This window comes from Salmo trutta, chromosome 31 (genome assembly GCF_901001165.1).
Source record: "Salmo trutta chromosome 31, fSalTru1.1, whole genome shotgun sequence".
Lineage (NCBI taxonomy): Eukaryota > Metazoa > Chordata > Actinopteri > Salmoniformes > Salmonidae > Salmo > Salmo trutta.
In genome coordinates, this window is record NC_042987.1 from 961,258 (window position 1) to 974,025 (window position 12,768).

Consider the following 12,768-nt stretch of genomic DNA (forward strand, 5'->3'; position numbering starts at 1 on the left):
ATGTGCATGCAGAATTCTTCAAAAATGTAGTCTCAATTGTTTGTCCCATTTAAAAAATATATATATTTAAATTTTTTTGTAAATTCTTGGTTGGTGAGTGGACCCCAGACCTCACAACCATAGAGGGCAATGAGTTTTTAGCTAGATCCTAATTCAGATGTAGAGTTTAATGGTCCTTTTGACGGCATAGAAGGCCCTTCTTGCCTTGTGTCTTAGATCGTTCACAGCCTTGTGGAAGTGACCTGTGGTGTTGATGTTTAGGCTGAGGTAGGTATAATTATTTGTGTTCTCTAGGAGAACGGTGTCTAGATAGTATTTGTTGTCCTGGCAACTGGACCTTTGTTGGAACACCTTTATTTTTGTCTTACTGAAATTCACTGTCAGGGTCCAAGTCTGACAGAATAAAAATTATGTAAATAAGTGTGTGTACTTAGTGTATTGTCCCTGACTGTCCCCCCCCCTCTCCTCTGGTCTTCTCCCAGGGATATTATGATCACACACTTTGAGCCATCCATCTCCTACGAGGGTCTGTACGGGGAGGTCAAAGACATGTGCTCCATGGACAACGACCAGCTCTTCACCATGAAGTGGATCGACGAGGAAGGTTTTATTTTTTTTCTTATCCTCCATCCATCTAGTCATCTCACACCCAACTATCCATCTAAGCTAATTTCCTGCGATTATATGCATTTTGCCATGGCTAAATCTGTTATTTTGTTCAAACATAACAAATACTGCTAAATTCATTGTTTTTGCTATTTTCAATTGTCCCTGACGGTCTAGCTTTTCTTTTGGTGATTGTTTAGTTCTCAAAGATTATATTATAAAAAATTATACCACAGCATTGTTGAATTCTTGTTTCTGATTTGCTAGAAGGCATTCTAGAATGGACGTTAAAACCAGATAACGGGACAGTTGGACAAGATATTGGAACACCTTGCAATCATGACGTAATATGTGCCTACACATGCAGACCGTACTTGCTATACAGTTACAGAGAGCTAAACCAACAACTACACAAACTGAAATTGAATGCATTGTGGATGCAATGTAAACACAGGTCCAAAGAGGAAAAAACATACACTGAACAAAAATATTTAGCGCGACAAATCTCCTTCGCATTGTTGATCAGGCTGTGGCCTGTGGAACGTTATCCCACTCTTCAATGGCTGTGCGACGTTGCTGGATATTGGCGGGAACTGGAGCATTCAGAGCATCCCAAACAGTGGACACTCATCAGAGGAGGAAGGGGAGGACCATCCTTCTCAGTGAATTTCATTAAAAAAAGTGGAACATTAACGTTATCCTTTTTAGATAAAACTATACTAAATATATTCACGTCACCAAATAACACTGTTTTGCAATAAAGGTCAACAGTAGCGTCTGTAGCACTATGTTCTGTAACATCATGGTGTAGCTGGAGGACAGCTTCCTTCTGTCCTCTGGGTACATTGACTTCAATACAAAACCTAGGAGACTCATTGTTCTCACCCCCTTCCAACTTCCAGAGGATGTCCTCAAACCTATCAGAGCTCTTGCAACATGAACTGGCATGTTGTCCACCCAATCAAAGGGTCAGAGAATGAATCTAGTACTGAATGCATACGCTACAGCTAGCTAACACTGCAGTCCATAGAATATGGTGAGTAGTTGACAATATTTTAACAGTTTTGAACTACGTAATTTCTTCCCAAATTAAGGAGAAGCGAGAGAGAGCTATTCGAAGTATATATTTTTTCTCTTAATTAGCTAGCATTGAATGCAGCCAGCTAGTTTAGCCTACTCAAACACCTGGCTCAAACAGAGAGGGATGCTATGTTAGCTAGCTGACTGTGGCTATCCAACACTGTAACTCTTCGAAGTCCAGGTAAGCTTTCGGTTTTCATTTATTGCCACCGGGGCCCACCAGAGTATCTGCTAAATTGCTTGCTGCTGACTGTACACTGTACTGCATGATTTTAGCAGGTTTACTAACGTGTTAATCACCATAGCTACTAGAACTATGATGTGACAATGGTGTAGGCTGTGTGTAGCAGTTAGTGGTCATGATATAAAGGTTGGGCTTGGAAATGTTTTTCCTCTGGTCACAGACAGCTGATGTGTTGAGCACTGAAGTGCACAAGTTAAAGAAAAAGGTGGGAGGAGAGCGCATAGATGCGAGAAGGGATGAAATATACAACGAGCTGTTTGTATATGACTGCTATTAAAGTGAACTGGTTGCGTGTCATCGGGTGTATTCAATCTTTGTGATTCTTAACTTTTCTTAAGGTGTATTCGTAAATTCAGTGAATTTACGAACGCACCTTTAAACGGAACGAACCGGGGATAAGCTGCATTTGTCCAATAGAAACTCGTTTGCAACTGTTGGATTACACCCTAGATCAGCTAGAGGTGGTATTGAATATGTCACTGTCTGTCACCTTGATTACTCCATTTTCTCTCTACCCGTGCACCTACTATACCTACAGTTGAAGTTGGAAGTTTACATATACCTTAGCCAAATACATTTAAACTGTTTTTCACAATTCCTGTCATTTTAATCCTAGTAAAGAATTCCCTGTCTTCGGTCAGTTAGGATCACCACTTTATTTTAAGAATGTGAAATGTCAGAATAATAGTAGAGAGAATGATTTATTTCAGCTTTTATTTCTTTCATCAAATTCCCAATGGGTCAGAAGTTTACATATACTCAATTAGTATTTGGTAGCATTGCCTTTAAATTGTTGAACTTGGGTCAAACGTTTTGGGTAGCCTTCCACAAGCTTCCCACAATAAGTTGGGTGAATTTTGGCCCATTCCTCCTGACAGAGATGGTGTAACTGAGTTAGGTTTGTAGGCCTCCTTGCTCGCACACGCTGTTTCAGTTCTGCCCACACATTTTCTAGGTCAGGGCTTTGTGATGGCCACTCCAATACCTTGACTTTGTTGTCCTTAAGCCGTTTTGCCACATCTTTGGAAGTATGCTTGGGGTCATTGTCCATTTGGAAGACCCATTTGCGACCAAGCTATAACTTCCTGACTGATGTCTTGAGATGTTGCTTCAATATATCCACATAATTATCCTTCCTCACGATGCCATCTATTTTGTGAAGTGCACCAGTTCCTCATGCAGCAAAGCACCCCCACAACATGATTCTGCCACCCCCGTGCTTCACGGTTGGGATGGTGTTCTTCGGCTTGCAAGCATCCCCCTTTTTTCTCCAAACATAATGATGGTGATTAAGGCCAAACAGTTCTATTTTTGTTTCATCAGACCAGAGGACATTTCTCCAAAAAGTACGATCTTTGTCCCCATGTGCAGTTGCAAACTGTAGCCTGGGTTTTTTATGGTGGTTTTGGAACAGTGGCTTCTTCCTTGCTGAGCGGCCTTTCAGGTTATGTCGACTCGTTTTACTGTGGATATAGATACTTTGGTACCTGTTTCCTCCAGCATCTTCACAAGGTCTTTTGCTGTTGTTCTGGGATTGATTTGTACTTTTTGCACCAAAGTACGTTTATCTCTAGGAGACAGAACACATCTCCTTTCTGAGCGGTATGACGGCTGCGTGGTCCCATGGTGTTTATACTTGAGTACTATTGTTTGTACAGATGAACGTGGAACCTTCAGGACTTTGGAAATTGCTCCCAAGGATGAACCAGACTTGTGGAGGTCTACAATTTTTTTTCTGAGGTCTTGGATGATTTCGTTTGATTTTCCCATGATGTCAAGCAAAGAGGCACTGAGTTTGAAGGTAGGCCTTGAAATACTTCCACAGGTACACCTCCAATTGACTCAAATGATTTCAATTAGCCTATCAGAAGCTTCTAAAGCCATGACATAATTTTCTGGAATTTTCCAAGCTGTTTAAATGCACAGTCAACTTAGTGTATGTAAGACGTCTGACCCACTGGAATTGTGATACATTGAGTTTTAAGTGAAACAATCTGTCTGTAAACAATTGTTGGAAAAATTACTTGTCATGCACAAAGTAGATGTCCTAACCGACTTGCCAAAACTATAGTTTAACAAGAAATTTGTGGAGTGGTTGAAAAACGAGTTTTAATGACTCAAACCTAAGTGTATGTAAACTTCTGACTTCAACTGTACATACATTCACACATTCAGTACCAGTTTGGACACACCTACTTTTAAAGGGTTTGTGTTTATTTTTTAAATATTTTCTGCTTTGTACTGGTCTAATGTCCATTGCTCATTTTTCTTGGCCCAAGAAAGTATTCTTATTGGTATCCTTTAGTAGTGGTTTCTTTGCAGCAATTCGACCATGAAGGACTAATTTCACGCAGTCTCCTCTGAACAGTTGATGTTGAGATGTGTCTGTTACTTGAACTCTGTCTAGCATTTATTTGGGCTGCAATTTGAGGCTGGTAACTCTAATGAACTTGTCCTCTGCAGTAGAGGTACCTCTGGGTTTTCCTTTCCTGTGGCGGTCCTCATGAGAGCCAGCTTCATCATAGCGCTTGATGGTTTTTGCGATTGCACTTGAAGAAACGTTTAAAGTTCTTGACATTTTCCGTATTGACTGACCATGTGCTAAAGTAGTGATGGACTTTTGTTTCTCTTAGCTTTTTTTGAGCTGTTCTTACCATAATATGGATTTGGTCTTTTAGCAAATAGGGCTATCTTCTGTATACCAACCCTACCTTGTCATAACACAACTGATTGGCTCAAACGCATTAAGAAGAAAATGTATTCCACAAATTAATTAAAAGGTACACCTGTTAATTGAAATGTGTTCCAGGTGACTACCTCATGAAGCTGGTTGAGAGAATGCCAAGACTGAAAAGCTGTCATCAAGGCAAAGGGTGGCTACTTGAAGAATCTAAAATATGAAATATATTTTGATTTAAAACTTTTTTCGTTTACTACATGATTCCATATGTGTTATTTCATAGTTTTGTTATATTCACTAATCTACAATGTAGAAAATAGTAAAAAGAAAAACCCTGGAATGAGTAGCTGTGTTAACCTTTGACTGGTACACTGTATATGTGTGGTCAGGATATGAGACTGGTCAGGTTTGAGGGAAAGATAAATGGAGCAAAGTACAGAGTGATCCTTGATGAAAACCTGCTTCAGAGCACTCAGGACTTCAGACTCGGACGAACGGACATCTTCCAACAGGACAACAACCTTAAGCACACAACCAAGACAACGCAGGAGTGGCTTCGGGACAATTGTATGAATGTCCCTGAGTGGCCCAGCCAGAGCCCGGACTTGAACCCGATCGAACATCTCTGGGGAGACTTGAAAATAGCTATGCATTATGATATGAGAGAAAGCAGTGCTAACTGTGCTAGGCTTTGTACCCCCCCAGTATCTGTCCAGATAGTAATGCATAGCTACTGTATCTAGCTAGCTGGCCCTGCTTCAGTATCGGGCTGGTCGTAACGCTTGTGTGTCACAGTACAGTTGACGACGTCAGGTTGTTGGACTCAGTGAAAGGTCAGGCTTGCCCTAACTAATGTATCACCACTCCCCAGCCAGCCATTCTTCAATAGCCTCGTCACAGGCTCTGATAAACACACACTGTCACTGTTCATAATGAACTCAGCCAAGACTGAGTCGCTGCCTTAACAGAACTCTCACATACAGTCCCTCATAGGTACCTTCTCTAAACTGGGAACAACTAAATGTATCAGCTAAGAGATAGTGAGGAACGTGGTGGTGCTGAAGGATTACTGAACTCCACTATATGGGGAATAGGGTGTGAAATGTGAGATGCAGTTGCTGTACTGACCGGTTGTGTTGCTGTGTCCGCTGTCCTCCCAGGTGACCCGTGTACAGTATCGTCTCAGCTGGAGATGGAGGAAGCCCTGAGGCTCTATGAACTCAATAAAGACTCTGAACTCATCATCCATGGTAACATGACCTTCAGTTCTATTCAATAAGCATTTATTTATACCCAATGGGAACTCATTCCTTGACTGACAGCGCAGTGACAATGCAGACAACATAATACATACATTGGCCTTGCATTCAATTCAATAAATTAAGCTTATCCTCAGTGCAGACACACATTAAACAACAGACAACTTGAGAACATTCACCTTCCATTACATTCAATTCAATGTATTAATTGAATAAATAAGAATGTTTGCTGCTGGGCTGACATGGCAGACAACATAATGTGTACATAACAAACATGAATCATTGTCTGCTACACTGATCCTATCCATCTGCTAGCGAGGCAAACATCAGGTACTAGTCATGGGTTTACTGAGTAGCCTGTTCACGAGTGCGATTTGGTTGTCCTTAATCAACACCGGATAGAGGGGAGGGAGACAAGTTGGGGGATAAGGGGAAGGGCACAGGGAGGTGCTAAGTCTGCTAGTTAATGATGGAGCATCCACCACTCACCTCTGGCACACGCACTTGTGTGATGTATGGACTGCAATGTTGTAGGCCTAATGCTGTTATTTCCCTCTCCTCTCAGTGTTTCCTTGTGTCCCAGAGAAGCCTGGCATGCCCTGTCCAGGAGAGGACAGTAAGTCTACAACTACCTGTCACTTTTTCTCTTATATCCACATCATTGTTTTCTGAAGATGGGGAGTTTCTCTCCGACACAAACACACATACTTTGTCCTGTAACCCCTGTTTCTTGCTCCTCCAGAGTCTATATATCGTCGTGGGGCGAGACGCTGGAGGAAGCTCTACTACGCCAGTGGCCATGCCTTCCAGGCAAAACGCTTCAACAGGGTGAGCTACCTTTCTATCCATCTCTTTCTCTATATTCCACTCTTCGTTCCTCCTTGTCGCTATCTCCCTCTCTGTGTATATATATACATTGTGGTTCTTCCTTTAAAAGTTGCGTCATACCGCAACTCCACAGCTTGCGGAATGGTATGGCATGATGTCATAGTATTTTACTGTCAGCCATTGTTGCCATTGATGCTAGTTTGACCACCAGAGGGCATCTTTGAGAAGCTAAGTTATTGAAATGACATGGCGCTGTAGACCTAAGTGTCCTGTTTAATGTAGCTGTTTTAGCGTAACTTATTGGCATGAAGGCCTACTTCATTATACAGTATATCAATCATTTATTCATTTGTGTGGTCATTACACATGATGCAAGTCATCCATGTCTTTAAAAAGTCAAGCATTTTAGTTATAAAACAAAATAACAAAGGGAGCATTGAATAATTAAACAATGAATAAAACGCAACATGTCGGCTAAAGCGATTTTAATTGATGAATGCATTTCACTGTTTTTAATATTGGCTGCACTAGAGACTTTAACCTTTTGTAGGAACATACTATATAGTGCATTCGGAAAGTATTCAGACCCCTTGATTTTTTTTAAACATTTTGTTACGTTACAGCCTTATTCTAAAATTGATTATCCTGTTTTCCCTCATCAATCTACACACAACTCCCACAATGACAAAGCAAAAACAGGTTTTTTTAAAATATTGAATATTCCATTTACGTAAGTATTCAGACCCTTTACTCAGTACGTTGTTGAAGCACCTTTGGCAGTGATTACAACCTCAAGTCAAATCAAATATATTTGTCACATGCGCCGAATACAACAGTTAAATGCTTACTTACAAGCCATTAACCAACAATGCAGTTTTAAGAAAATCCCTAAGAAAGTAAGAGAAGAATAACAAATAATTAAAGAGCAGCTGTAAATAACAATAGTGAGGATATGTACAGGGGGTACCGGTACAGTTTTTTTTAAAGTGGTTATGTATAAATCATAACAGCAGCGTGGGGGGCAGCGACACTGCAAATAGTCTGGATAGCCATTTGATTAGCTGTTCAGGAGTCTTATGGCTTGGGGGTAGAAGCTGTTTAGAAGCCTCTTGGACCTAGACTTCTTGGACCGCTTGCCATGCGGTAGCAGAGAGAACAGTCTATGACTAGGGTGGCTGGAGTCTTTGACAAGTTTTTAGGGCCTTCCTTTGACACTGCCTGGTATAGAGGTCCTGGACGGCAGGAAGCTTGGCCCTGGTGATGTACTGGGCCGTACGCACTACCCTCTGTAGTAAAGGTCGACCGATTTAATTATGGCCGATTTTCACGTTTTCATAACAATCGGTAATCTGCCTTTTTGGATGCCGATTATGGCCGATTTACATGGCAATCGACAGGGGGAGCTGCGTGGCAGGCTGACAACCTGTTACGCTAGTGCAGCATCAAAAGGACATTGTGGCTGCAAGGAGCCAAGGTAAGTTTCTAGCTAGCATTAAACTTATCTTATCAAAAACAATCAATCCTCACATAATCACTAGTTAACTACACATGGTTGATGATATTACTAGGTTAACTACCTTGTTCTGCGTTGCATATAATCAATGCGGTGCCTGTTAATTTCTCATCGAATCACAGCCTACTTCAACTTCGCCAAACGGGTGATGATTTAACGAAGCGCATTCACGAAAAAAGCAGAATCGTTGCAATAATGTACCTAACCATAGGTTAGGAGAGTTCAATCTCAAGAGTTCAATCTTGGTTACATCAGAACAGAGAATCTTATTTCTCATGGTCTGAGAGTCTTTAGAGCCCAGTTGGAGTTTGCCAAAAGGGATGTCATTTTCTTCTGAGGAGTGGCTTCTGTCTGGCCACTACCAGGAAGGCCTGATTTGGTGGAGTGCTGTGGAGATGGTTGTCGTTCTGGAAGGTTCTCCCATCTACACAAGAACTCTGGAGCTCTGTCAGAATGACCATTGGGTTTTTGGTCAACTCCCTGACCAAGGCCCTTCTTCCCCGATTGCACAGTTTGCTCAAACTTCTTCCATTTAAGAATGAGGGAGGCCACTGGGTTCTTGGGGACCTTCAATGCTGCAGAAATTTTTGTACCCTTCCCCAGATCTGTGCCTCGACACAATCCTGTCTCGGAGCTCTACGGACTATTCCTTCGACCTTATGGCTTGGTTTTTGCTCTGACATGCACTGTCAACTGTGGGACCTCGTATAGACAGGTGTTTGCCTTCCCAAATCATCACGAATCAATTGAATTTACCCCAGGGTCTGATTACTTAGGTACATTTTTATTTTATTTGTTTCACCTTTATTTAACCAGGTAGGCAAGTTGAGAACAAGTTCTCATTTACAATTGCGACCTGGCCAAGATAAAGCAAGCAGTTTGCCACATACAACAACGCAGAGTTACACATGGCGTAAAACAAACATACAGTCAATAATATAGTCGAAAAATAAGTCTATATAGTCTATATAAAAAGTGAGCAAATGAGGTGAGATAAGGGAGGTAAAGGCAAAAAAGGCCATGGTGGCGAAGTAAATACAATATAGCAAGTAAAACACTGGAATGGTAGATTTGCAGTGGAAGAAAGTGCAAAGTAGAAATAATGGGGTGCAAAGGAGCTAAATAAATAAATACAGTAGGGGAAGAGGTAGTTGTTTGGGCTAAATTATACATGGGCTATGTACAGGTGCAGTGATCTGTGAGCTGCTCTGACAGCTGGTGCTTAAAGCTGGTGAGGGAGATAAGTGTTTCCAGTTTTAGAGATTTTTGTAGTTCGTTCCAATCATTGGCAGCAGAAAACTGGAAGGAGAGGCGGTCGAAGGAGGAATTGGCTTTGGGGGTGACCAGAGAGAGAGACCTGCTAGAGCACGTGCTACAGGTGGGTGCTGCTATGGTGACCAGCGAGCGGAGATAAGGGGGAACTTTACCTAGCAGGGTCTTGTAGATGACCTGGAGCCAGTGGGTTTGGCGAGAAGTATGAAGCAAGGGCCAGCCAACGAGAGCGTACAGGTTTTACATTTTTTAATACATTTGCAGAAATGTCTAAACCGATATTTGCTTTGTCAATGTGGGGTATTGTGTGTGTAGATTGAGAAATAATTTAATCGAAAACATTTGTTATTATTATTTGAATTTTTTAAAATTAAACCTTTATTTAACTAGGCAAGTCAGTTGAACAATTTCTTATTTACAATGACGGCCTAGCCCGGCCAAACCCAGATGACGCTGGGCCAATTGTGCGCCGCCCTATGGGACTCCCAATCACAGCCGGATGTTATTATTCAGGCTGTAACGTAACAAATTGTGGAAAAAGTTAAGGGGTCTGAATATTTTCCCGAATTCATTGTATGAGATTGATTGATTATATATTTTTAATTATTGTTGTGCTGTTTATACTGTCAGAAATGTAGCTTCATTAAATTGATCAATATTATGGTGTTTCTATTCCAAGAAAAAATGCATTTTACAGTAGCCAATGTAGGCCTTGGGGCTTCCGTTATGAAAATATGGCGTTGTACAACGTGATCGGTCGGGAGTAGGCCTAGGTTACTAAGCGACTGCGAGTGAAGAGCAAAATAATCTGAACATTTCCACACCCTAATTGTAGGCTAACCAATACCCAAACAGAGATTCAGTGACAAAAATCTGATTTGAAGACCAGTCCCTATGCTTGCTTCAAATCCTATTATAACAATTGGATGACTGTGGGTGTTTCAGTAAGCAACAATTTTATGGCTGCAATTGCATTGGCCCACTATATTCCAACATTTATTGCATTCAGTGATATTTATTCCCATAGTAATATGTTATGGATCCATCCAGATGTGGTTAGAAAACAGTGCATGTGGTGGGCTATGCAGAGAGATGGGTGAAGTGACATGCCTTGCAAAGGTCCGTTAAAGTCCCTAAACTCAGCAAGAGTCTATTGTCCTGCTGATAGCCCATCAATGGTGGATGGATTCTTTTGTCCTCCCAATTTATTGGAAAGGCTGCTAAACCATTTACACCTGGCCCACAGCTTTGTTGCGTCCTCACAGTACAGTGCACTTTAACTCCATTCGCCGCTTGGCAATGGCCACATTTTTCTTTCTATTATCTATTCGGTAACATTCCACAAGTAAATGTAATAAACAAAACCTATATTAAATAGCTCAGGTCTTGAAGATATGTGAAACTTTTTTTTTGGGGGGGGGGGGGGGGGGGGTTTAGTGGCAAAGGCTTTATGGCTAAGCCATCAACTTGTTAATTTAGCAGACATCACTTGCGTAGTCAACACGTACAGTACCAGTCAAAAGTTTGGACACCTACTCATTCCAAGGTTTTTATTTTGACTATTTCCTACATTGTAGAATAATAGTGAAGACATCAAACCTATGAAATAACACATAGGAAGTGAGACACCAAAAAATTGTTAAACAAATCAAAAAACATTTTATATTTGAGATTCTTCAAATAGCCACCCTTTGCCTTGATGACAGCTTTGCACACTCTTGGCATTCTCTCAACCAGCTTCATGAGTTAGTCACCTGGAATGCATTTCAATTTACCGGTTTGCTTTGTTAAAAGTTAATTTGTGGAATTTCTTTCCTCAATGTGTTTGAGCCAATCAGTTGTGTTGTGATAAGGTAGGTTGGTATACAAATTATAGCCCTATTTGGTAAAAGGCAAAGTCCATATTATGACAAGAACACCTCAAATAAGCAAAGAGAAACGACAGTCCATAACTTTAAGACATGAAGGTCAGTACATCTGGAAAATGTCAAGAACTTTGAATGTTTCTTCAACTGCAGTCGCGAAAACCATCAAGCGCTATGATGAAATTGGCTCTGAGGACTGCCACAGGAAAGGAAGACCCAGAGTTTATACATTTTTTTTATTTAACCAGGTAAAACCCATTGAGGTTAAAAACCTATTTTGGGAGGGTGACCTGGCAAGAAGGCAAAACAGGGAAATAGCAGCGTGTCCATAAAACATTACAGAATACACACAAGACAGTGTCACAAGTTAGATACAATTGAAAATTAGAAACAACTGCAGTTGTCACAAACAGCGTTGTCTATCAGAGTCTTTAAAAACAGACTGTAACTGCTCTAACTTTAAAATCTTCTGAAGAATGTTCCAGGATGAAGGGGCATTATGGGAAAAATATTGTTTCCTATCTCAGTTCTTTACTTAAGAACAGACAAGGACAGCAGCGACTGAACGAAGACTATTGAGTGACTGATCTGGTCAGTAAAGAACAGAGATACAAAGGGAGTTGTTCCATCAATGCTTTGTACACAAGTGTACCAGTGCTTTAGCCTCCTGGTGGAGAGACAGGACCATTGCACCATAGCATACAAATCACAGTGATGTGTCAGTGATCTAGCGTTTGTAATAAATCTTAAAGCACCATGATACCTTGTGTCCTGAGTTTAAGGTACTTGCTGAGGCCTGCATATAGACGATATCACTATAATCCAGCACAGATTTAAAATTTAAAAAAAGAAATGCTTTGAACAATATATTTTCTGACTTACATTGAAAGCAAGATATGTTCCTGTAATAGAAATCCAATTTCAACTTCAGTTTCTTGGTCAAGGTATCAATGTGCTGTTTAAAATTCTACTTTTCATCTAACCTAATCCTAAAATGCTTATAGGAGGTGACCCTATCAATATGCTGGCCTGTTATAGTTAAAATCTGCAAGTGACTCATCTGTTAACTTTAAACCATAAACTTGGTTTTCCTTTCATTAAGCACAAGTTTCAATTGGAAAAGCTGCCTTTGAATAACATCAAAGGCCAACTGTAAGTCCTGAAAAGCCTCAATTTTAGACGCGCTAGAATAAATAATTGTCATCAGCATACAAATAGAGATTTGCAGAGTCGTCTTCCCTATATATACAGTTTAAAAAGGATCAGACCTAAAATTGAGTCCTGGGAAACTCCTTTTGTAAGCCGTAACTCAGATTTCATACCCTCCTGTGCTACACACTGTGTTTTGTCAGAAAGGTAGTTTTGGAACCAATCCAATGCATCAACACTTAAACCAACCTTTTTTAGTCTATACAACAGCA

At 40.7% G+C, this 12,768-nt stretch overlaps 1 protein-coding gene across 2 annotated transcripts in view; it reads left to right on the plus strand.

Annotated features, from left to right (window-relative positions):
* The window catches only part of prkci (protein kinase C, iota), a 64,565-nt gene that overhangs the window by 19,296 nt on the left and 32,501 nt on the right, over window positions 1-12,768 (plus strand). Inside the window, exons 2-5 of one of the 2 annotated variants that reach the window (XM_029724786.1) lie at window positions 483-604; window positions 5,771-5,860; window positions 6,435-6,485; window positions 6,612-6,697. In XM_029724786.1, coding sequence (XP_029580646.1) covers window positions 483-604; window positions 5,771-5,860; window positions 6,435-6,485; window positions 6,612-6,697 — 349 coding nt within the window. The remainder of the gene's footprint in view (window positions 1-482; window positions 605-5,770; window positions 5,861-6,434; window positions 6,486-6,611; window positions 6,698-12,768) is intronic. The other variant, XM_029724787.1, reaches the window with a different exon arrangement.